The 27,772-nt window shown below is 37.5% G+C and overlaps 1 protein-coding gene across 1 annotated transcript in view; it reads left to right on the top strand.

Annotated features, from left to right (window-relative positions):
- LOC107186179 overlaps nt 1-17,630 on the top strand; it is a 32,332-nt gene extending 14,702 nt beyond the window's left edge. The window contains exons 6-10 of the mRNA XM_015574004.1: nt 1,616-1,713; nt 10,706-10,817; nt 12,591-12,952; nt 15,021-15,232; nt 17,405-17,630. Of these exons, the coding sequence (XP_015429490.1) occupies nt 1,616-1,713; nt 10,706-10,817; nt 12,591-12,952; nt 15,021-15,232; nt 17,405-17,561 (941 nt within the window). The 3' untranslated portion in view covers nt 17,562-17,630. The remainder of the gene's footprint in view (nt 1-1,615; nt 1,714-10,705; nt 10,818-12,590; nt 12,953-15,020; nt 15,233-17,404) is intronic.
- The last annotated feature ends 10,142 nt before the right edge of the window (nt 17,631-27,772 follow it).

Raw genomic sequence — 27,772 nt, 5'->3', positions numbered from 1 at the left:
CTATCTTCTGCATAAATGATGAAGGCCTAGTTTCATTAATAACTTAAAATGAGGTTTGAAATATATGCACTGCGTGACATAATTTTAAAACCACCCTGAAATTTCAATCCTTATGTATTGTGGTTGATATATGTAGAAACGAACCACTTTTTTTCTAGGGAATATAATCTATCCTTTTTTGAAGAAACATTATTTCTCAACACGATTTCAGAAATGGTATACTTGACTCGTTTTTATTTTAGCCAGAATAAATAAGCATTGAACATTTTAGGGTGGTTCTACAGTTGTGCCATGCAGTGTATGTATTCATAGTGAGAATCAGTAGAAACTGAATGGAATGACCAGACACGTTAGCCAAGTTCTATTTAATTGCACACGTATCCAGCAGATTTTCAAATTCGATTTTCTTCCGTAAATTCCACGTATCAAATACATTCCGTTTAATTGCATTTAAAACCCTTCGGTCGAATAGTAGAGATTTCACCGACCCAATTACGCTCGTAACGTCTTCCTTTCCTAGAAGCGGAAGTTTCTCTTCTCGGTGCGTTTCCCGCTACGGAAACGTGATTGCGTCTACTTCGTCGTTGCTTAACAGAAGGTGAAATTTCACGGTGCAGAAGTACAGCGCATAAGACAATAAAGTGCATGCGACTGCGAGCATACATACGCATCCCAGGTCCCATCGTCGTTTCGGTCGGGAAAACGCATATAAATCTTGGTCAAACTTAGCCTCAATTTTTCCACATGTATCGCGCAGGAAGCCCACGCGATTAGCGTAATCTCCAGGGACAATAAAAGTACCTCGGCGCGTATCTATTATACGTGACACGTTTCTTTCGCCCGTCGCCGCTCGTTTACGCATTCCCTTCCAGACACTTCTCCCGTACTCGACCGTAGCTCCTCGGATTTTACGGTACGTGCGCCTACTCAACGCGTGACATTTTCCTTTCATAATTCATAGCGACTGCCATTTGAAATGTTGCAAAAATACCACAAGTTAATATCGATGCACACTGATGGTCGAAAGCACGACAGCTGACCATTCGGAATGATTTTTATTTTATTTAAAATGATAGTGCTGGAATTCGGAAAATGTTGTCTAATATTACCATTTTAATTTTAAATAAAATTCTGAAAATGTTTTCAAAGATTTCCATTGTATTTGTACATGAAATTCTGAAGTTCTAAAAATTTCTTCACAGATTTCTGTTTTAGTTTTAAACGAAATTCCGAAATTCTGAAGATGTTTTCAAAGATTTCCGTTTTACGTTTAAATGAAATTCTGAAATTTTGAAAAAATTCTGAAACAGAGTTAGATTATTCACAATCTCTGTATTTCTTTAAGAATTCAAACCTAAAGAAATTGTGTAATGATTGTAGAAAATATGTTATTTATTCATTCAGAAACGTCAAAATCTTCTTAAAAATCCTAATCAAACAAATTAAAATATGGTGGAAAAATGATATTGTCTATGATTGAATGTTTCGACAGGTTATGATTATCCCAAAATCCATAGTTAAATTAAGAAACAAAAGTTTGAAACGCAAAGTACTTTATTACTTTCGCACAAACCACACAAATTATTATTAATTTATTGTTATGTTTTTGTTAAAGGTGTCTTTGACGTGTACAACATCGAGACAGCGATGCCAAAGATCGATTTGGACGCGATCGAATCTCACCTGAGAGCGGCACGCGAGGAGGAACGACGGGTAAGTGAAGATCGTTTATATGTGTAATTCCCTGTTATCGTGTATTGAAACATTTTTCTCGCGAATTTCATCGGAGAAACTCGCGAACAAATTTCTTTCACAAGAACGAAAGAAAATAATCATCGAAAGTATTGCTGGTAACTTTCCTGTAGAAATTCGTTTCTTCGTTCGCTTGGCAGAAACGTGGCTCGACCTTTCACTTTGACACACGTATGTTAATCGCATCTGTTTATTTACATAAAAGTGTGCAATATTCGCATGGTAATGCAGATATTTAAGGACGCTCGTGGTAGGCGCGTCTCATGCAAATGAGGAAATGATATTCATCGCGGACGGAATTAGTACTGATGCAACGCTGAGATTAATTTTAACTGTCGCGTTACTTTTCGAGAAGATTTATTATTGTTCGCAAAAGTTTCAAGACTGAAAACTCCAGTAGTACTACTGCATCTTAATGTACTACTATAAAACTGGACTCCAGATACTGAATGAATAGATAAACTTCGTTGAAATTAATTAAAAGCAGAAACACATATACAATTCATGTAAAAATAAAACAGGAATACAAAGAATATTACAAAATGTAAACCAAGCTTAAAAATTAGTTAGTGAATAAATTCCATTAAACTGCTGTAATTGGCCAGTTACTTAGTGGAATATCTGCATTGTATGAACACATAAATTACTAAATTACCCAAAATAATAGTCACAATGCTTTTTATTTATTATATCATAACGTTTCACTAACGTGCACTCACTGTCGACAGTTCCCTTAAAAGAAACACTACCATTTAAGTGAGAAACAATTTATTATTTTTTTATGTGGCCGTAAATTTTCACTTAAATATCTTTCTAACCCCTGCACTCAAGTGGAGTAACGAATACCTACAGAAAATTGTTCCCCGTGAGTGATAAACGTTATCATGGCGCAAACGACTGTCTCCTATTTTAAGAACAAACACGCAAAAGCATAATACGATAAACAGAATATTTAAATGGAAAAAGAATTATAATTGGAGGATCTTCACGAAGGAAGGAGAAGGTGTAATTTTCTGGCCCACCTGGCCGACGTTCACACGGATAAAATACTACGATAAGACTGAATGAATATATACCCACGCGACTGGATTGAGTCGCTTTCGTCGAAAGTCGAGATATACGCGCAGACCCCGTAATCATGAATGTTCCATACCTGATAAACTCTGACTCGATCGGTCTAAATAAAGCATGAAAGGATGCAGTGGGCGTGCTCAAAGATAAGAAAAGACGACATCGATCTGTGGCGAGAAGCCAGGTTCATCGGTAACTGAATTTGTTATTATATTTGTAAATAAAAACAAGTATTACAAAATTCTTTCAAAAAACGTCTGCTGCACATAATAAATTGTTAAGTCTAAAAAAGAATTAACGATACAGGGTGTTTTGAAGCTAATATCATGAATGTTTAATGTTTTCTATAGATGGAATATTACGAGGAGTTCAAATAGAAAATGTTCAATATGACGTCCGTTAGGAAACATATAGGTACATATTTTTGTATATTTGGAAGAATAATGATTTTGACTCGAATGAGTACTAGAAATTAAAAGTAAATTCTGCATAATAACATTTCAAAAGGAAATATATGTTTTATAGAAAAAATATATCAACTTGTGGATCAACGGGAAGGAAGTTAATCTTTCTACTCTAAGTTATTATAACTATTTAAGAGAAGACAGAAGTTCATTCTAAATGACTTTGGGAACAATTGGCCAAAATAAACAGAGAAAAGGCATCGAACTTCAAAAAGCTTTTGTGATCTAACAATAAGCTAATATTTTTCAAAGTTAGTGTTACTGCAAACCTTTTCAATAATGAAATATTGTTTACAGAAATTGACTTTTTGACCCTATTTCTGACTATTTTCCATAAACGAACTAGACAGTCTGTAACTATAAATTACTGGATTAACTGATAAATAATTTTCCTTTTCTCCCTTCCTCCCTCAATCAACTTAAACTGTGTCATTATTTCTATTCTTTGATTATTCACCGAATTTCTCCCATTCACGTAGAAAAATATTTCCGACTAAAGCCAATAATTCCATAAATTACTTCGCGTCCTAATATTCAGTCTTAATCGGTTCATGAGAACCGTCATATCCCAGCCATCTCGCCGCGGGAACTTTTCCCAAAAATGTGATTGACCTAATTATCTCCGAGAAGTGGTAGTCAAATTCGAGGTTTCGAGTCGATCGCAATTAACGTCGAGTTCGAATAACAAATCTCTCCACCGCAACGCTCGTTTTAATGGAGCTTACTGGATGAAGTAGAAAAAAAAAAGAGTCGTCTCACAGCCCGCGAACGGGAGATTTTCAATTTCAGTAGAAAAATGGAAGGGCGAGGTACTTCGAGCAATTCCCAACGAGATGTTTCGCGCGCGAGTATTTTCTGGATTATTGACGCGGAAAATAAGGTCGACAAGGTTTACGACCCCGTTTCGGGATCCCGATAGCGAGAGTCTCATTAAATTGCACAGACGATCTATATTCGACGGTGTGCAGTGTCCATTGTATGGAAATAGGGGAACAGGAAACGGATGTCGGCGGCACGGAGACGATCAATGCACACCCGTCAGTATATACAGTGCGACATAATTTCGGCGCGAAAGATTCGAAACGGCTCGCTATGTCGAACAATAACAAAAGAGAATCCATAAGGAGTGTGCTCAATCCGTGGATCGATATGTTTGTTTTTTAGGTTTGATTAGTACCTGGGTCGGTGAAACGAGACGAACGGACGATCAGAATCCTTTGAAATTCTAGAAATAAATAGGGGAGACCGGGGTAGAAAGTAACAGTTTTTGGTTTTCAATGGAGAGTCAAGATAAGTTCTATAGCGATATAATGTTTTTGGATTGGAAAAATTGAGTTTTTGCAGTTTCACAACTTTATGATTGGAACGACGATATTTCACAGAATTTTTGCAAGCATGTAACTGTCCGAATACGTATAGACAGTAATGTACAAATTGAAGATTTCCATGTAGTTTCCATTAAACTATTTATTGTTACCATGGTGAGAGAGCAGAAAAAGATTTACCGAGCAGCAGAAAATGCTTGATATACATTTTAGTAATATTAATTTTCATGTAGATCAAAGTGCGTCGAATTAAATGTTACGGTGATATTTCACTCGTTTACGGTCCAGTTTGGACAGATGTCTAGCAGTGTAACATCTCGAGATAACGTATCACTGCACCTTAAAAACCGAGGCAGCCGTAGGTCAAAAGATTTGCATGAGCGGCCAAGTGAAACGGTCTGCGTACTACTCGCGAGAAATATACATACCGTCCTCGGATACGTTGCTTCGAAGACGCGAATGTGATTTGCAAAGGATTCCAAACGGAAGATATTTGACGCGATCGGAAACTAAAAAAAAATTGAAGAATTCCGGCCCCACTTCAAAAACAATTAAAAGTAAGAATAAAATATCATAATTCTACTATAAACTTCGAATTTCCTAGTTATAAACTTGTCAATTTGAAGAACAGTGCTTAGTATATTTCAAAATTAATATTTATTAACATATTTTAGTTTAGTAGAAAGTGAAATGAGAGACTTTTCAATATTCAACGCTTCAAATAATCATGGTAGTCTTTTATAATTATGGGAATTCATTTATTTCATGTTCAGAAATTTATTTACTTAAAAATTAAATCACCCGAATATAAAGAACTTTTTTTAGTACAGAGACTCATACAGACTCTAATTTTGTTATCGAACGTTACCTGAAAAGTTTATTCTCAAAAGTAAATTTTGACGCATCACGATATTCTACTAAACGTACGTGTAATACAGTTTAGTTATAACATAGGTCCCTCATGCACTGAACCCCACAATTTCTTCTTCAATTCTTTCTTAACCTTGTATGCCCTGAAGATACTTTACAGTACCACTTAAACATACATTAAAATTCTTCCATAAACCAAACATGTTTCTTTTGCGACGTAGGGTCCTAACAGTACCTACTTCTAAACACCACTATATGCATTTATGCCCAAATGAATGTAAAAAATATTTATACTTAACATGTATATAATTTGAATAATCTTTAAATATCCAGAATATGTCGAGGAAAAAAATAAGAATGGTATACATAATTCAGAACAGAAAGGATTAAAGGCAAATTAACGAGCTTCTCATTGACAAGTGCTGCAATCGAAAACCCTGTCAACAAGTGAACAGTTAAAAATGTGTTACAACCAGCACCGTAAATGAACCTCTCTGTGTAACAATCAATCCCCCAAAACGGGGTTACCCTATTCTCCTGGTAAGATCCGAATCTGATTCCGGTATAACGACCGTCGTCGATCAGCTTGGGAAAGAGAGAGAGAAAAAAAGAAATGTTCCCGTTTCCGAGACCGATAAACGCAGGCGTTCTCGCATCAAAACGAGCACCGACCACTTTCACCGAGGACTGCGAAAAGCTGGGGCTAACGCGCTGAGTCCAGCCTCCGTAGACGGTTTAATAGCACCAGCTCCACCACCTTCGTCGAGCAAACCTTACTGGACGATCGGTCCGCCGCTCACTTGACTCGCTTTTACGCCAGTCTCGCGTTGGTCCCGTCTCGCGGCGAGTCTTGGGCAACGAAAAACGCAAGTCAGAACCGCGGTTGCTTTCGGACGTAGCTGGCCGTGAACAGGAAGTGAAACACAGTGAATCGCGGGTAAAAGTGAACAGCATAATTCCAATTGCTCGTGTCGTCGATCGATCGTGGACCACTCGTGTCGCCTGATCGATCGTGAACAACTGGAATCGTGAGCCACTCGAATCGTGAATCGATCGTGAACCATTGGAATTGTGAATCTAATTGTGAAGCACTGGAATTCTCAATCGATCGTAGATCACTGGAATCCTCAGTCGATCGTAAACCACTGGAATCTTCAGTCGATCGTAAACCACTGGAATCCTCAGTCGATCGTAGATCACTGGAATTCTCAGTCGATCGTAAACCACTGGAATCCTCAGTAGATCGTAAACCACTGGAATCCTCGATCGATCGTGAACCATTGGAATCCTCAACCACTCGTGAATCACTGGAATCGTTAACTACCCGAATCGTCAATCGATCATGAACCACAGGAATCGTGACTGAACGATCGAAAGACCAAGTTCCAATTCGCAAGATAACAAACGCTCGTTCCTCCGACAGTGATCGATACACTTGAGTTTCACGTGGATCGTCGGAGGAATTCGATCCCCTGCGGCTTCCGACTGCAAACCGCGTCCATTATTGGTGAACCGATGTATCGTCACCGTTGCGGTCAATTTTGTCCAGGGTCAACGGAGACATTGATATTCATCGCGTGACTGAACGAAGCTCGAGCGCGACGCCTGTCGCGAAGAAGATCGGATTATTGGGGAATTTCTGTACGCCGTTTGAAATACATGTGAATATATACATAATTTCTGAGTTGTTGCATAGAGAGAAGTTAACGGTCGGAGAACATTTAATGGATTACGTCGAAGCTCGAGGACGGTTGGACAGTAATTCGAGATGATTGAAGGTTTCAGAGATGCTCGTAATTAAATTGTACTTCCGGCTCGTCGTCTGCGACGCTGACGGGAGATATCGAAGCGTGTTCCGTGCGTGTCTCTTCTGTCAGAGAAGAAATAAATAAATGAATTAGAACGGAGGATCGTAAGAAGGTGACTAAACAAAGTGGAACACAGGGTATGATCGTGATGAATAAGTGGAGTGGATACTAAGGCGAAAGTGAAGAAACGTGGTGAAATGATGATGATGATTAGAAGACATGTACCTACTCTCGAACAGCTTTCTTCGACTTAATAGGAAATGAATGAAAAGGCGTTCCACGGTGCGTTACAGGTGGCTCGTAACGTGTGTTGCAGCGTTATATGGTGAATAAAAGAAAAGTGGATCGTCGAAGACGAACTAAGCGTCTATATTCAAAGACGTTCTACCGTGAAGAAGAAATCATTGGAAAACTCCTACTTCCGACAGTTGGAATCGTTCGAACAACTTTCTTTCCGACGAATCCTGATGAAAGAAGGACGTAGCCCGTGGATATTGTGATTTGAAATTCATTTTAAGAATCTCCATATGGTGAACAGCAGTCGCTTCGTGAGTTTCCTTTCGACGACGCGATCTCGTGTTTGTGTTACTAGCGCGAGCAGTTTCTCTTTTTGCTGGTAATATTGACAAACTGCAAACCGAGGGGAAAGTGATGGTTGTGTAAAGGACATTAAGGATCGGTGAGGGGGCGAGATATAATAGAGTGAAGGAAGTATCGTGATTCTTGGAACGATGGGTAGCAGCAACAAGGCGAAGAGACACTACAAAAAAGATTCGCGATTCGTCGCGGATCTGTACACTTTTACCTATGATGACTTCGATCTCGTAAGATTAATCGTTGGACATCGAGCTGACGAATGGCGGTAGAGTATTTATTCGCAGGAAAAAATGAATATAAAATTTTCGATTTTTGACTTTAATTCTTCGACAATCAAACAACAATACATCACATCTGTATAATAATATTTGAATGTTTGACTGTTTCTATAAACAGTCTCTGTTCTAATTCTAAAAAGAAAATAAAAACTCCAGAATTTATTTTGATTTGAGCAATTAAATTGGTGGAAAATAATTAATCGTTTGTAAATATTGAGCTTCGTATTATCTTTGTTACGACTCAAAAACAGGTAGAATTACTTCAATAAATTTTATAATGCGAAAAAGATTGTGGTGGGAAAACTTTGTGGAACCAAAATAAATTGCAGTGAAAATTGGACTAAATCGAATGTCACTATTTCCTGTAATCAATGAAAGGGAACAACTACAACGTGTGTTAGATAAGGAAAAAGAAACTTGTTTCAGCGATAGATTATCTACAATGAAAGGTTTGTTTCGATGACCCTGTCCGACAAACGATTTCCTGCACTTGTCCCATGTAAGGTTAACGACCCCAACCATTCGATAGACAGAAGGGGGAAAGTAGGTCGTGGACTGTACAGGCACTAAAAAATTAATTTTGACATTCACACGCGAGTTAATGGCAACAAGGAATGGAAAGTTCCAATGGATTTGTGCGAGACTGAATTAACCATAGCCAAACATGACTCATTTACTTTACCGTGGAACTAACCTTATTCATAATACAAGGACTGAACTAGAAAGTATAAAGTTCATAAAAAATGGCACAAAAAGAAATGAAAATTTAAAGGGTTTACATAATCGTTAACAAAATATTTGCAATTTTTTATTGCTTTTATTACAATGTTCAGTTATTATTCAATTTATATATAAAATCAACTAAGTATCAATTTCAAAATCATTAAATTTATTTTCCTTTGAAAAATAAAGTAGCTTAATAACTGGAAATATTTATTCCTGTTAAATATTATAGAGTAAAATATCATGCAATTGAAATTATTTTCTAAATTAAATCCTGTTTCTCGATAGATACTCTAAATTTCGAACACTTTTACATGCTGAACTTAACCTTCGCGGTCCAATGAATCCTTTCCACTCGACTAACTTAGCCAATCTGAATTTATTGGGGAAAATACTGTAAACTGAATATACCATCTATTGAAATTCTCATAGGTCGAACTTCAGAAATACTTTGACAAAATTTATACGATATGAATTTTCCATTAAACTTCCATAAAAATAATATCTTTCATACAAATACAGAATTTATAAATAAAAAAGATATTAATCGTTACAGTCACAAAATATAATCCGATTCAATTAATTAAATATTTTATAAATTATATTAAAAATACTGAAATATTTATCAGAAACTTAAATGGAAAGTTTAGATATTAATTTTTATGATTATAATAATAAATACTCTACGACAATTTTAAAAGGAATTTTTACAAAAAAATTTATAATATCCATTCAAAGAGTAGTACTTGTAACCTCTTTTGATTTTAAATTTAGTCTCTTCAGACGACATTAAAATATATTTTATATAAATGAACATGCTCAACCGTAACAATAAAAATTACAAGTTTGAATTAAATTCTTTAGTTTAAAACTAATTTTTAAAAAAATAGTTTATTACATTTAACCAATCTGCTCTACAATGGGTTCTCGAAATGTTAAAGGCACGCGATTGAGAAGAAGTGTACAATCGATTATGTGGAGGACGACTTTACTGTTGCTCCCCTACTTCAAATAAATATCTCTATCGCCATTCGTACAGTCGAAAGTCGTGTTTTATCAATGTCCTGTGATCGACCGTATCGATTACCTGACTGGCTTTCATTTCTGGGGCATCAGGACGACGATAAAGAGCCGGCCAAGGAAGAGCCAAAGTCAGAAGAGACGACGATCGCGTCGTGCCAAAAATCCGTCGAAACGAAGGAACCTGAAAGGGAAGATCTTGTCACGCGATTCGATAGGGTCGTACGGGGAGATCCGGATGAAGCTTCTCAGGTGTGACTACCGGCAATCGTAAAGCGACTCTGAATATTTTCAGGAATATGAAACTCGGAAACTTAAACGAAAATATGATTGTATCACTTCTCTGACATTATTCGTGTGCATTTTTACAAGGAAAATATCATATTTATCGGTGCGTTTATCCTAGTTTCTTTACAGAAAAAATCCCAAATGTCACATTGACCACAGGCGTCCACAATATTAAAACCCCCTTCTTTTTACCAGAATAATCGCCTTTTTTTCGTAACCAAGAAGATAAGAGTAAAATGGTAGGAAAAAACTTTTCGTCCCCTTTGAATTGAAACAGAATCCATTCCCGACACCTACGGAATGGCTTGCAACCATATTGGGACGGTCCCGCCGGTGGAAAAACGTTGTCAATCTCATTAATGGTTTCGCTAGTACCGCAAGAATGCAATTCTGATACAATGAAATAGCGGACGCGGAACCCCCGATGGGGATCGGAGTACCCGCGGGGGTTTCCTCCCTTCGACGTGTAAACGGGTAATCACTCTTCAGATTCCACTGTCTGTTCACAGCGACGGAACGACCGTGAAGAGATCCGAAGGAGGCTGGCGATGGGTCCGGACGCCGAAGACTTGCGCGCTGAACGCGGAAGAAAGCCGAGCCTCCAGTCGCGGCTTCAAAGCGGTCGGTATCGCATGAACCCCTAACACCCAGGGGCTCCCTGAACAAAAATGTTTTCTTCCCGATTTCGAAAGTATCCTTCGATCGTGTCGCGAAAATGGTTAATCAACGATACAGTAAAAATTCTTGAGAGAACGATACACGTGTAATATTAAACGTGGAATTGTTAAACCCATGATCGTGACATAGTGTGAAACAACGGTTCGAGAAGAATTGGACGGACTTGCGACTAAACATGAGGAATGATTTTTAAGTTAGGGAATAGATTTGAATTTACCGTGATTTTTCGATGATTCGCGAATTATGGAAACAGAGTTACAAGTTTCGTTTTGGTTTAAATACTCGGTTTTTGGAAGTGATAATACGAATGTTGTGTATATTCTAGACTGTTTAAAATTGTTTCGTGGTATTTTGGTACTTGCTGTTGAAGGAATGTTTCGGTGAATTTTTTCTTAAAAGGTCATCATTGTTAAGACCCAGTCATATAAATGGAACGTTGTATGAAGAACGATTAATTAGTGTGTAATAAATGAGTTTAACGAGGAAACGTAGGACAAAAGATTGACTAATGAATCGAATACACATTAGGCGACGTCAGAGCCTTAATTAGAGTCCGGTGTATACAAAATACGCTTCTCGGGATGTAACAATCTTTTGTCGTGGATAATAATAAGACTGAGATACAGTATTATATTAAGACATAATAGTGCAACACTGTGACACACAGTATTATGATGGCAAATAATAGTATAGTATTATAATAGAATGTATAATAAATAATGATAATGGAATCGTGAAACATTACATAAAATAACAATTAATTATTGAGATGTAGATATTCGGATAATTATACGAATTCAAATTCTTCCAAATTAATTCACGAAAGTAACAATTATAGGACTACGTATTTGCTTTAATTCAAGGTCGAAAAGGAAAGAAAATTTTCATTAATCGTTACGTTAACACATTATGACCCGTGTCCATATATTTGTGTGCTTTGTTACAAATTATAATTAAAATAAAAAAATATTCTTTCGCTATAAATTATAGAGTCAAAAAGCATTTTAAATTCTTTCGGTCTTGATCTTATCTTCGTCAGAAGCTATAGCAGACCTTAACCTGTTAAATTTCCGTTTCATCATGTTCTATAAGTCGTTTGGGTTGAACAGAACGTTCCTACGCCTTTTTGCTGTTAAATACAACGGAGTATTTCAACATTATATGCTAAATACTTAAATTATCTTAATCTGTCGCCTGTGGTTGAACAAAACTGGAGTACCTCTATTGAAATTACCTGTTCAAAATCTCTGAAACCACAGTAGATACATTCGAACCTCACAAACATCTCCACACATTCCATAAATGTCTTTTATTCTTTATGTATCAACAGTGCCGATCAGTAAAAATTCCCGAATCTCATACACCAATGCGTAACACATATATTATTATCAGACGTTTTCGGATGATTTTCACAACAAGGAAAGAACCGGGAAGCTCAAACACGAGTATTCAGAGAGTACGTGATAGAATCGTAGATGATATGATGAAAAATAAAAGAATAACTACTAATAAATTACACTTTGACATCTACTAGAATACGTACAAAGTTTCCGTTCAACCCAATATACATATTTGCTATAAATTCATAAAATCCACCCTCTAAATGTACTTTCGTGATCCAACGGAACAAACAAAAAACAAACCAGCTCATTTAAACATTATTACATTGTGACAAAAAAAGAGAGATTACTTACAAGAGTCTCGAATTCTCTGCAGGAATGAATCTCCAAATCTGCTTCATGAACGAAACAGCCTCGGACACCGAGTCACCTTGCTCGGAGAACGACGCCTCGCCTGGATCCACGCCGGCGTCCCTGAACACGCCGAAGCAACAACAGAAACAACAGATGCCGGCCAGGCCCCAGGTGCTAAGTCTTCCGCCGTTGAGGCTCGACGTGGGCCCGAACTCGGCGCCCATCGACGAGGCGGACTTCTTCGCCCGGCAAGCAAGGTTACAGACCGAGGCGAGAATGGCCCTGGCCCAGGCCAAAGAAATGGCGCACATGCAGATGGAGGTGGAGAGACAAAGGCTGAAACAAAGTCCCATCACGGAGATGGTGCGATCCAGCCTCGAAAAAGTGAGTAATTGAGAAAGTTTATGCAAAATAAAATTTTATAAAGTACCTAATTCTTAAAGACAAGATCAAAAGTAGGAATTTCTATCTTCTCTTAAGTATGTTATTAAGTTAAGCGTAAAATAGAAAAGTCGTTGCATTAGATGAAAGTTTTGTCTTTGATTGTATTTTATAGAGCTATTTATACTCTATACATATATGTATGCATAAAATCAGTAGTCTACATAGTCATCAGTTTCGTTCTTAAATCTCCTTCTGCGGTGAAAAGATGGAGAAAAAACTGCACTTTCTGAATCGTTGTGTGTTACGTATAGACTGCGGATGTTTATGCAAAATCACAATTTTAGTTACTAATTTGTGAACATAAAAATAAGGTAGAAATTTATTTCCTGCACTAGATGTCTTATTGTAATAAGTGTGATGGTCTTATCTTAATATGGTGATGATAATATGTGAATATCATTAAGTTTTATTGCAGTCTTTATTTTACTACATTTTGTATATTAAAATTTTCTATAAATGTATAAATATCCGCAGCCTGGTTATGTATCTTCAGCAAAATTTAATCAGTCGTAACTTTATCAATTACTTAATCCTCGAACGATGGTGTCCAGGTTCATCTTGACCCAGGATTTTCGAAACTTTACGCATCGTTCCAGTTTAGAGAAACTAACTATAACGAATAGTTATTTAGTTTTAAAGAAATTCTTACCAAAGCACATCTAAATACAGATGATTAGGGATCTAGCTGGACCCAGGTACCGTCGTCTATTCGAACATCAAAAACGTTAGTCCTCAAAGGTTTAACCGCTTGACGGTTTAGTGTGAGTCTAAAGTAAAGCGTCGAGTGTATATGTACATACCGAAAGGTATACATATACATATGTATATATACACATATGTACCGAGAAACTCCGGCAAGATGACGCGCCAAAACTATTTAGTCTACCGTCGATATTGCTATAAGTCTCTTCGTGTCTGTCTCTGTTATAATCTCTCTGAAGTAAGAATGGCGTTGATTCCGAAACTTTCTACCACAGTTCGCAAATTGATTAATTTCAGAAGATGTATTACCTTCTTTATATAGAGTTCTATTTTACTGTTCCAAATGGATAGCAATCGGTCATCGATCATTAGTAAAAGTTCTAACCCTTTGCCCTCCAATACACTTTTATTGTAAATTGTTAGAAGCCTAAAGATATCTTTGTTCTGTCTGTTCTGAAACGTGTAAATGTTTCTTATCTAATAACGGTTTAATAGATTTACACAATTTAAATTTTATTTGTTAGGATTTAGTTTGCATTGTAATAAAGACAACTTGTATCTTGCGGTGGCGCAGCAACGGCGCCAGTGGAGTGCAAAGGGCTAACAGTGATACGAACAAATCTGCGAATAGTGAAATCTGCTGCATTTATTCAAAAATGCCGCGTGTCTTTTGATCGTTAATCTGGGCTGTCCTGTTGCACCCATCAAGGGAAAGAAACCAAAATAAATGTTAAAGATTTGATGAAACGATATCTTTTCCGTACACTGCTAACACTAGGGTGAATACACCACTAAATGAACACGTACCAGTAAATGAACATTACATATAAGAACAAGTAAATTAAGTTATTAAAATAAGCAAATGATTAGATATTGATTTTTTTCAATTCCTTGTTTCATATTCAAACAGTTTTCGCATCATTGGTTAGAAATGTTCATTCAGTAGTGAAATCAGTACTTTTTCTTTTTAAGTATTTTTTGAATTTTTCAAATTGAAATCTATAAGTTATAAGAAAGTATAAATGTTAAAAAATCTAATTTTCGTGTGTCAAATATTTATTAATATTATTATCATTTAAAATTCGACTCTAATAGCTACAAAATCCCTTAAGTGTTCATTCATTGGTGCGTTTATCTTACTACCGTCTACTTATATTTATGTGACAAAATATTTGAAGATTAGACATCGATTGACGAGCACACAGGGACTGCAATACATGATCCTCTAACTGTTTGGATCAGTGTATTAAACATTCGAAGCGCTTCGTGAACTGTGTGAAAAAAATGTTCCATTATTGTTCTTCAGGTTGGTGTTCAATTAGGCGAGGACAGGCGCAGATTGTCCCGGGTACTTTTAACAGAACTGAATGTCGCGCAGCTTCAAGTAGTGGCGAATGACTTGCACGCTAGAATCGCAGCTCTGAACGAGGCTCTTGTCGAGGGACTGTTAAGAAGAGACGACTTACACATGGAACAGGACTCGATGCTCGTGGACATCGAGGATCTCACCCGATATCTGTAAGTGTCCCGCATTCAGTCGATCTTGCGCTATTTTCCGCGCATTTTTGTGCACACTTCTTTTCTCGTTAGAACGAAGCAGTTCTTTCGACGCAATTAGGGATAGAAAAAAAAGAGAGAGAACTTTCGTGAAAAGATGCATGGTCCATTTTTCTGAATGGCGAAGTGGAACGAGGACTCTTAAGATAAAGTCGACGTTCCGCCGTACTTCTTAAACGGCCATATTGTTTTCGCTTGTTCAAGTATTAATGGTCGCAATCGGGTCTTATGCAAATTTGATAAATTCAGAGCGACCAGATGTTTAAACGTTGATTTTTATAATTCGATTTTGCATATTTCTAATAAATTAAATGGACAATCGATTTAAATGTTACGTGTGTTAAATCATCGAATGATAAATAAAGTAGCAATCATTTAAACTAAATTTTGATTACTACGAAAATCTTAATTCGTATTTTAATTTCGAAATTATTAATCAACTGTTCGTTGTTCACAAATAGCTCAAGGCTTTGAAAAATATAAGGATTTACTATTTTTATAGCACTACACTCTTGCAAGTGTATGTAGCTTGTGTAACTAACAACATACTTATATATTCAACACTATTACTACTACAGTGGGATCAAAATCAATTGTTCGGTCAAAACCATTGCAAACTAATCAAACGTACAAATATTTTCTATAATGTAATTAGTTCTCTTTTATACAGGGTGTTCAAGTACTGGTCTCAGAAAATTTAAAGGGTAATTCTATATGTCAAATTAAACAAAAATCATGAATATTGAAATCCAGCAGTATCCCACGAATAATTAGCTATTTTAATTGGATCGACTTTAACTTATGGAAAAACGTTCCACCGACAGTTATACTACATTGATACCAATTCATGGACATCAACTTTGACCGACGCTATGTGTTTCCTGACATTCAAATACAGATTGGTGAATCAATATCAATGTAATAACTAGACTGCGGATGTTTATGCATTTGTAGTCAATTTTAATGTACAAAATGCAGTAAAATACAACCTTTCATAGAACTTAATGATATTTATATATTATTGTTAACATAATAAATTTTCATCTCATTCTCATGTTCATAAATTAATGTCTAAAATTGTGAATCTGCATAAACATCCGTAGTCTGGTAATAACTATTGGTGAAACGTTTCTCGATAAGCTAAAGCGAATCCATTGTAGCAACCGCAATGCTGTGTCTGGATCTATATGGATCCAACTTTTTAAAAGCTCCATCTATCTTATCAACCTAAGAATCGAATTTACGCTAGAAATTGTTCATATTTTGTGATATAAAAAAGCAGGACATCTTGAATGATTACATTCGAAAATAATCTTTAGAAAATAGGAAATATCAAAGGTCCAAACAGAGCCAAGCATCGCTGCAGCACAAACATTAAAAACGTCCGCCTTTCGACGGTCAATTCATAGCCAGAGTCTTTTGGAACAAACCGCGTGTCACCCATGATCACGCATAACGCTGCAGTCATCGCAACAAAATTCACGATCAAAAAATTAATTCGATCGGTTGAGCAACTTTGATCCCACTGTAGCATTGAACTCTATACCTGGAACGATAACTGTGAGATAACACTGTAAACGACGTATCCCTATTTCACTCTTACAGATATCTTTTCTGGGCGTACACTGAGGAGCAAAGTCAGCTTCTTCTAGGGGAAAAAGCAATGTAGGGTAAGGGCTTCCTACCGCTCGATAAATTTATTTCAAATACTGAAATAAATGTAAAACCGAATGTTAGTTTGCCATAAATTTCAGTAACTCCAACACCAAAGAGTAGGAGGTCTTTTCCTTACATCACTCTTTCCCCTAGCGGAAGCAGAGTTTGCTCATGAGGGTACAGTTGTATCTATGTATATCTGCCTGTACCCTTTTTCAACAGCTGTGAGATACACCTTCGAAACACCTATCTCCCTCGGCCCCGGCTCATCCAAGGTTTTCCGTACTCTGTTATCGTCCCAGGTATATAGAGTCCAATGCACTGTAATCATCGAAAAGATCGTAGCAACTCGTAGTTGTTTCGTAGCTGTTTCCCACCTTTAACAAGACTAACAGCCTCCGAGCAAACTATGACGAACATTATATTTTCCGGGTTGTCGCGTTAATAAAACAGCTTCTGCTGCGTTCGAATGCACAGAGGTACCAAGCAGGAGGCGCTGAAGAAGAAGCAAAACGCGAGGGAGCAACAGACCTCGGGCAGGAATCACCAGCAAACGGCGTCGCCAGCACAGAGCAAGACACTGATGAAGCCAAAGCTGACGCACCGCGGTCTAGTCTCCCTGGTGAGGAAATAATGCCTGGCCACGAGACTCCGTGGTCTCGTCGGAATCTAAGCGAGCGGGAAGGAAGCACAGGCACCAAAAAGACGCGATAACGTTAGAGTAGATCAGCCTCCGGAGGTGAGGTCGAGGACCGGTGGATTCAGAAAACTGAAAAATCCCCAGACTCGACGGGGACTGCGTACAGCGCCGCCACGCGGACATTCTCCGAAGAAAAACAAAACAGAGAGACGCGTTCAACGAATTTCATTTCCGAGTGTAGGGAACGCAAACTTTTCAGAAGGAAACAGTTAAACTCTCTTTTTTTTTCGCACGTGGAGCGAACGGAATTGTTTCTGTTCGCATCCACTTGCCGAGAGCTTTGGCATAAAAAAAAATACGTAAAATGGACACGCGAAGCCCTCTTTCCTCCTCCAGCCCTGATAGAGGTTCGGGAGGGAAAACGGCTGAATTTCCAAAGTTTTTACAGCTTCGTCGTTATCAAGTGAAAGTAGGAATATACATACGTGCATATATACGTAGTCGAGCAAGTAGCAACGAGCAAGCCCCATTACCCCTAATGTCCTATCCTGAATACTTGGTCGATCGTTTCTAACATTCTAGTAATCGTACTAATAAGAACGTGTTGCCGAAAGTAACGGTTCTCGAATGTTTCGGTTCTAAATATCATTTAAGCGATAATTGTGTGTTGTTTTTATTTCTGGATTAGAGACTATGGTCGTTGGAGACCACTTGAACTTCCTTCCCTGTATACAATTGAGAACATTGTTCCGAAATGATGGAACTAAACCTGGTTTTTCGTGTTAATTAAAGATTGCTGAACACGATGATGATTTTACTGTTTCCTAGGCACGTCACAAAGTCTAGATTTTTAGATATAAAGTTATGGCTGTGCAGATTGATTTATTTCTGGAATTATTCACCGAATACAATTTTTCTGACTTTATTTCTATCGTATTCAAAAAATAAAAATAATAATGAATTTAAGTAAAATATAAATGTAGGATGTACATAATTTCATAAATATTTTGATTAGTTACGTAATCTACAGAGTGTTATATAACTGGTGGTGCAACCGAGTAGGAGGTGATTCTACGTAAAAAAATAAGTCGAAAATGTAGAATACATTTTTTTCATTCGAGACTTCGTTTTCGAAATAATTGAATTTGAAAAGCTGCTGTATTCGCGCGCAATTAAATAGAACTTGGCTACCGCGTCTGTTCATTGCATTCCGTTTCTACTTATTACCATGAATACAATTCACACGTTTCGGATTAATTTTCAATGTCGACTTTCTCGAGAACGAAGTCTCAAATGAACAAATTTTACTGTATATTTTCGACTTATTTTTTCACGTAGAATTACCCTGTACCCTGCTGCACCACTCGTTACATGACACCCTATGTACGATATTTATAATTAAATTTAAATAAATCCTTACGTATAGAGTCAAAAGGGAGATTACTATTGTATTCAGCAATTAAAAATCAAGGAAATAAAACCAGTTCCACTCATTCAAAATTTTCTCGAACACTGAAATTAATTCAACGGAAGCTATTTATCGATTCATCCTGATTGGATGGTTTAGTCATCGGTACGTTTAGTAGAGAATACATGCTGTTTTTTGCCCAAGCATTTTAAGAACATTCTATATGCCCGATCTCCCTCCGCTCTGGTTATATCTTGCGGCCATGCATGCATGTGTTTCCCGAATGTATCGCCTTTATAATGATAGCGTTAAACGGTAGGCAAAGCTCTTCTCTATGTTGTAAATAAACGAACGCCGTGGTCCGGTCCAGTGAGAATCCGCTACTCACCCGAGATGTCTACCCGTCGTCAACGAAACGGGTTCCTTGTTCTCCCCCTTCGAGACGTTTCTCTTTCGACGTCTTCCAGATCCGAGACAGGATAGACCCTCTCGGGTTATCGAGTGATTCACCCCTGTCTTGTATTTTACGGACGAGGATCGCGATGGAACGACGTCGATGCTGGACGTCACACGATCCGTGGATCTTTGAGAAGGAAAGATCGTTGTGACGACGATTGAAACACGATAGACGAACTTTCATCAGATTCTTTGAGATTCTGAAACTCTTTAATTAATCAATCCTGTCCACAACCATTGATACAGTTACAATGGTACACTGAAATCAGAATAAAAGATAAAATATAATGAAACGATCGGATGCTGTTCACTTCAGTTTCAAAATACAGTAGACTTGTGTTAAAGTAGCGGTGGGAACGCCCCAGCTCACACGCATTACTCACACACGTGCGTGCACCCCACTATCAATCACCACCTGTAACCAAAGTTCTGATCCAATTGGTGGATCAACCGAAATCCAACGAGATCCTGCGTACCCATTGACTCACGTTGAAGTAAGGTTTCCAGGAGAAACCCGCCTCGAGAGTACAGTGGATTCTGGTTATTTGGGACATATCTGGACTAGGCGTCCGATTAAACAGCTGTCCCAATTATGCGAAGTATCATATAGGTAAATACTAAATACAGAACATCCGATTAGGTTTTGTTTTCTGAGTTTCACCAAATGAATGGCTATCTCCATTAACCGGTGGCCTGAGTAAACAGAATCCCCTCTAATAACACTGTCCTACACGATTTTTAATCTGCAATATTCATTGGGAGATCCTTATAGAGTTCCTCGTCCAGATTACGAATCCGGAAGCAAAATTTCTCAATCTCGCTCAGTTTTTGAAAAACATGAGCTTTTGTAAAAACACCCGATTTTAGTCAAAATTGAGGTATTACGTGAAAACTAAAATCGTTAGAAAGTTCAATTTAATCTTAAAAAATAGAGGAGATTAAGAAATTCTGCTTCCGGATTTGTGAACTGGACGAGGAACTCTATAAGGATCACCCAATGGATATTGCAGATCAGAAAATAAGTTGAAATTTGTTGAACAGTGTAATTTGATCGTCGAAAGTATAATGTTTTCTATAACTGTTTCAATCCTACGATTCCGGTTCGTGACTACGATCGTTGCTCTTCAAACGATATATACTACACTGGCATACTTCGTTCGCGGGAAAATGGTTAGAATAAGTAGCCCAGGTGTCTACAATTCGTGACTGCGTAGGAGGGAAAACGAACAAACGAAACATGGCAGCAACAGCCCAGTAACTTTCTCACAAATGGATTGATTTATCATGGTTCAATTAAACGGACGATCCGTTGATTACGCGTGCATCATTTCATAAGCAAAGGCCACTGCGGGCGATGTTCATCGAGCGATATTCATTGCCACAGGCACAACGGAGTCGAGGGATTTTAAGGTCAACGGAGCGATGCGCGCGCGAGAAAGCGAAAGGTAGACACACAGTACATCATTACGAAACGATTGTAACGTTCCGTATTCAGAGTTGAATTTTTCCAATTAATCGACCATGAAACATTTACTGTTATCTCGCGTTTCCGTTCGAAACATAAAACTTTGTTACATCGATCGAGAGAATACCCGAATTACGTTGCTACACACCGACTATCTTGCGCGAAAGAAACGATATTGATCGTTTGTACATACACACACACACGCATAAATTAAATTGTACGTAATGTTTTTTATAAAACTCATCACACACACAGGAGCGAATAATATACGTTGAACGATCATTTTTAATGTGAATTCAAACAAGAATTAGTAATTCCTTTGAATATTGCGTACAAAGCCAATAGTGTGTGACTCTGGAAAACCACGACTTACGATTCCATTTTGTACAAAAACTAGAGACCCATGAATCATCACTGGTACAATAAACGAAAATGTATTTGAAACGAAATCGAACATTTTAAGCGAATGTAAGTAGTCTGCTTAATCTGAAATCGTTATTGTTCCACGCGCATATACCTTTATTAATTACTTGTTCGTAACGATTCCTACTCACGATATCACCAAAGAAACGAGTACCATTCCTTTTTATAATGTCGCAATGCAATCCGACACCTATCAAGTGTCTTATTTAAATACTCTCTATTTATACTTTAGTATTAATTATTCAGCTTCACGCGTGTACTTATTTAAGAACCGATTCATTACTAACCGTTTTGTAACACTAGAACTACCGACGATAAACGTATCGAATAAACATGATAAACTTTTGAAAATATACAGATTCTTAAATTAACCAATTTTCTCGTCTTCATATTGCAATAAAACTTGTAGAAGACCTGAAGAAATGGCGTCTTGCAAAATTTTAATCATTGTTACAAAAGTGTACTAATCAATCATTTTGACTATTTTGGTAGTTCTAGTGTTAAGGTCATCGATCCATTTTTTAATTGCTTTAGCACCGGGGTAGAGATAAATCTCGAGCATGGCGTGGTTCTTGCTCGATCATCTGTAAAACCTTTTAAATGTGAATCGTAACACGGAAGGGAACGAAGAACACAATTACATATCCAGATGTATCAGAACACAGAAGCGATCGAATAAGCGAAGGAAAATTCAGACGATTCTCAGTCCATGAACTAGCCATTAAAAAGGAAATGTACATTCGAATAGTAAGAGAGAACGAGAAGAAACGGACTGATTGTACGATTCGAAGTGGAATTCCTTTATCAACCGCCCGTTAAAAAAAAAAGTATAGACTTAGCGAACGTAATCAAAAGTATATATATATTATATATATGCATATATTCGTGTACTTGAAAAATGGATTACTCGAGTTTTACATAAAAAGTATTCAGGTACTGATTTTCATGTATTCATACTTAAGGGTCTGCCAAGTACAGCGAGTTTATTAATGATGATGCAGGATATATTAGGTGTACCAATAAGTGATCCTCTGTATTTTGTCAAATGTTTATTTTCGAGGAAATCAGAACAGCCTATGGGTGTTTCAGCGATACATTTGTCCTCATTCTTGAATGTTCGCCGTTTTCAAAGAAGAAAAGGATAGAAAGATTTTCCAAATTTAAACCGTTGTTACCAGTTTATTACAACGAAATAGTGGATCATTTACTGGTAGACCTTAAGCGTAACGAGTTCCAAAGTCCCTGAATTTCATGTTTGCGCTGCATTTCGCGTGAATCTCTTAACGTAGATCACAACGTTATAAAGCGAAGAAATAATGACAAATAAACGACAGAACGTTTGATCTCCAAGAACCGAACCCGATGTTACTCTCACCCGTACGATATCTCTAGACTTATCTTCTAGGCTTACCAAAAAGTATGTTCGTTTTTTGTAATCTTTACCGGGACGTACTGAAAAATACAATCAACTAATTCAACACTTTGCCTGCGGTTCACGGAATGTTCCCGTACACTCGATCCGTAAATTCCACGAATGTGTAACGTTACCTTTATCCAATGTCGATAAACGAATTGTACAAAATGATATTAGTGTAAAAATATAAAAACGTTCAATAGCATGCAATTTTATCGCTAAGATATATTGTACTAACTTTATCGAACCTACGTATAGAAAAGTGTTCCGCGACCCGTCAGTCAAAGTGTTAACGAAAACTCAATTTTATATATACCAGTGTCGAGAAAAAAAGATACCAAAGATTGAATTTCTGCAAATTCTGAGGGCAGAATTTTTATTTCTCAAATCAAAAATACCACCTGTTGCAAAAGAAGAATCCAGGACTGAATTTTGTAGAAGCTGAAAATTACGTCCATTTTCCGAAAAAAAGTTTTTGAAAGAAAATTATATCTTTGATTATTGTTCGATGAAATCAAAGGACTGAAAAGGCTTCGAAATTTCAGTGTACACACTCGCACGAAAATAAAAACTTAAGATGTGCGACGGATTGTTTAATTATCCTGTGATTGTTCGCGAGACGGAGGACGGTAGGTGGATTAGATCGTCTGCCTCGAGAAATAATTAGAAGGTCATCGACGCGCAAATTGGGTATGCAAAGAGGACCCCTTTCATTAATTCCAAACACTGTCTCGGCACGTCGATGAGTCGTGAAACGAGCAAAAACCGGTTAATTAACTATCGATCGTATATTCTAATTGGAGTACGAAGTCTTCAAAAACTAAGAAAGCTTTTTCTAGAAAGTGGAAGAGAGTGTGGTACGCATCAAACATACCTTGGGTACGAGCTCGTCTCGATTTCAATTCTTTAAATGTGTTCCAAGATCTCCATTAAACGACGTGTTCTTAGATTTAGTCTCGACGAGCGAATTTTATCGAATTTTAATCGTTCGCTCTTCAGCCACGCGAAACAATTTAAATATTCCGATGGCAAAATGTATCGTCTCAGGACTGATATCACGAACAAAACTGAAAACCAGAAATTCGAATACAGAAAAGGAAAGCTACGAATTGCATGTAGCATTATTTTGTACCATATATGTAAATCGATAGCGAAAAAAATTGGAACGAAGGAAAAAGAGATACACAGGGTGTTATGTAACTGGTGGTACAACCGGGAGTAGAGGGTGATTCTACATAAAAAAATAAATGGAAAATGTAGAATAACATTTTTTTCATTTGAGGCTTAGCTTTCGAGAAAATCAACTTTGAAAATCTGTTGGAGACGCGTGCGATTGAACAGGACTTGGCTAACGCGTCTGTTCATTGCATTCCGTTTCTACTTACTGCCTACTATACGCATTACAAATGAATCGTCGAATTCGATTTTCTCGAAAACTAAGCTTCGAATGAACAAATTTTATTCTGTATTTTCGACTTATTTTTTCACGTAGAATCACCTTTTATCCGATTGTGCCACCAGTTACATGACACCCTGGGTAAGACTATACAGAGTACACCAAAAATGTGATCAGCTTAGATTATTCTACTACCAGCTGTTCAATCAAAAAAATGTTTGGCTCGTAATTGTAGACATTTTTTTGTCAACCCTTTTCTTCTAGAGTTTTCAAGATCACCTTCAGTTTTTAATAGACAAACCTCCCAGATAGCACATGACACTTTAAAGACGCCCATTTTACGGCGATTTTAGGTCCAAGGCGTCTTTAAGCCGTCTTCAAGGCATCATTGGGCATCATAGACATGCTATCTGGGCTATAATTTTTTTACGTCCATCTTTTAGCGGATACTGAGAAACATTCGACAAGCATCATAACAAATAATTTGTTTTCTTCTAAACCCAAGAAACATTAAGAAAATATCATTTACCTTAATTAAAACAATGTTGAAAATGGTTGTCCACCAGCTGCAATACACTCGCGTAAGGGGTTAAGAAACGACTGCTTAGTTCTATTTATAACGTCTGCACTGATGTTTAAGCATGCAAAAAAAATTATCTATCGAACTGCCAACAGTACAATAATCTGAGCTGATCACGTCTAGTGGTCCACCCTGTATACGGTAGAGTTGAAAAGTTCACCATATTTAAATGTTATCAAAAAACGTTTCTATAATAATAATAGGATTGTAGAATCTCCGCGATGTATCTCAAATAAAATTAACCAACCGAACAAAACAAAAAGAAAAAAAAACGATTAATCAAAATCGTCGCTTAAGAACTTTTGTACTTCGTGATGGATGACGCAAAAAAGAGAGAAACGACAGCCTCGAGTGTTTGCTCTGTTCTGTGTATTGTCTTACCGTTAATACTATAAATATATAAAGATCATAAATTTCGATCGAGGCCTCTTCACGGATGCGATGCGGAGAGGTCGTCGGTTGTATGAAGAGATCCCGATGTGAATCTATAATATATATCCAACGATGGAAACGACGACACAACAGGTTCATCGATTTCCGTGCGATGATGGAAACGTCTAGGACTCGCGTTTATTATCTACAAAATACTTTAATCGTAATATTAATTAATAATATACAGATTGTAAATAACTAAACAATAATAAAATATGCTCTAACAAGTTCTTCCGTTTCTTCTTGTTCTTCTCGCTTCTGTCTCTCTTTCGTTATCTCACACAATTGTCAAAAAATTTGCTTGTGTCCAGCCCCCTCCGCCGGAAATGGGTATCTCCGTACCGGGAAAGGAGACCGGAAACGGGAAAGAAGGCACGGGGCAGTAGTCGAAAAAATGGTGTTCCTGTTCTTATCTTTTCTTCGTTTCTTTTCTTTTTTTTTACCATGATCGTATTCGTACTAAATCCCAATAAACAACCGTCACATGGGTAACCACAACTTCCTTCTATTGTATAAACTTCTCTCCCTTTCTCCTCGAGAACGAAAGGGAGAATAGGACAGGACTGGATCGGGATATAGATGGCTTGAAGGAAGGGAGCACCATTTAAAAAGTCTCACGTTGGAACACGTGTAGCGACCTACAATGAGGACAAGGAGGAGTCAACATCTCCGGACAAGAGCAGTTCGATTGTTCGGCTTGTCCTAAAACGACGCGTCGCTAAGGTACCACGATAAGAACACAAACGGCGACAACGATCAATATAAATCCGTTCTCTCTACACCTGTTAGAATTCAGTTCTCTCGTTTTCTTTTTTTCTTTTCGATCGATCACTTTGCTCTTTGATCGGGTGTGTGGTGCCTCTCTCGATCGTGAAATCTTACATCGGCACCGGTCAAACCAACAGTTTCAACACAGGCCTACATACACCGCCTCTCGATTATGCTCCTGGTCTCTATAGATAATAGCGAATATCGTACATCGTGTTAAAAAAAATTCTTAAGTTACAACTGTAAATATTATCTCTACTATACAATCAAGCTCGATTCGCGGCGCGATGTTCCTACGGCGTTTCACCGTATCGTGTACGTGTGTATGTATGTATGTATGTGTGTGTGTGTGTGTGTGTGTATCTGTGAGCCCCGCTCTACGATTATTTTTTTTTTCTGCTGCTCTCTTCGATTGACCTCTGCGTTTGTTTATGCTCTACGAGTACACATGGCAAATGCGGACCAGAATTTACAATATACAATACACCCGTTACGAACATTTAAACGTGGTCCGGACGACGGTCTTCGTATTGTAGTACTTACAAAATTCGAAGAACAAAGGTAAAAAACAGAACGAAACGGATAAATCGCGAAAGGAAGAGGAAAATTTACCCAAAAAGCGTATAATACGTGATGCGGAACAAGGGTGGTTTAGGTTAGACGATATGTTAAGGGGTTGGCCATCTTGGATGAGTCAAACTCATAGTAATTTTCGGGAATTATTTTTGGGAAGATAATGAAATAAATGGAAAATTCAATATATAGCCTTCATTGTACAACTTTCGCCGGCAAAAGTCGTATTTGTTGTTTATTTATTTCTTACAAAATCGCGGCGCTAGAGCCGACATACCGAAACATCTTTTCGAGCGACAATCTCCGCGGTGTTCGATCTCACGGCTACATCGTTTGACCTAGAGCAAAAACCGAAAGATTTTTATTTCCTAGATGTCAAAAACTAAAAAAGATACATATGGATTTTGCAATTTCTTAAGCAGATTTTTAGTAACTGGCATTTGATACCAAATTTTTCTGAAAAAAGAAAACAATTTTTTCTTCACGTGTTCATCATGTCCACACAACCGAATATTTCTGTAAATCCGTATGTATTTCCATAGTTTTTAACATGTAGAAAGTAATAATCTTTGGTTTTTTACTCTAGATCAAACGGTGTACCCGTGAGGCCGAACACCGTGGATAACGTCGCTCAGAGACAAGTTTGCATATCTCGGCTCTAGCGCCGCGATTTTGTAAGAAAACAAGAACAAACCAAAAATACGACTTTTTCCGACGAAAGTTGTACAATAAAAGACTTTATATTAAATTTTCCATTTATTTCATTATCTGCCCCCACCCCCAAAAATTGCCGAAAATGACTATGACTTTGACTTATCCAACGTGACCTAAATCCTTAAAAACGAACCTTTAAAACAGTCGAGAGGCTCTCGCAGGTTTCATAGTTCGATAAACACGTCCAGACGTGATTCAATACCGTTAAAATTCGCGACTGAAAAACACATTTTCAGCGTTCAGTGTTCTACATTTTCACGCCGATCGACGCGTTTATCAGCATCCAGTCTACGTCTCTCATTAAAACACGGAGACACTCTGGGCAGCCGGGCTAGTTAGCTAGGCAAGCACACCGTCGTCTTTCCTACGTACGAGTCGATCGATCTCCCCCCCTTAACTAGCGGGTACTTTAAATATTCTAATCTCGAAACGTATAAAAATAATAATACTATCGATCTGCCGTGGTAAATACGCAATATTACGTGTTTCCGGGGGGTGAATGCAGCGAACAGCTGTGTGTTGCGTGAAACGTCCCGTTCTCCTTTAACCCTTCCGGTGCTGGTTTCCGGAGATCTG

This window comes from Dufourea novaeangliae, unplaced genomic scaffold (assembly GCF_001272555.1).
Source record: "Dufourea novaeangliae isolate 0120121106 unplaced genomic scaffold, ASM127255v1 scaffold14, whole genome shotgun sequence".
NCBI classification, from domain to species: Eukaryota; Metazoa; Arthropoda; class Insecta; order Hymenoptera; family Halictidae; genus Dufourea; species Dufourea novaeangliae.
Note: the sequence above shows the minus strand (reverse complement) of the source record. Positions and strands in the feature narration are given on the sequence as shown.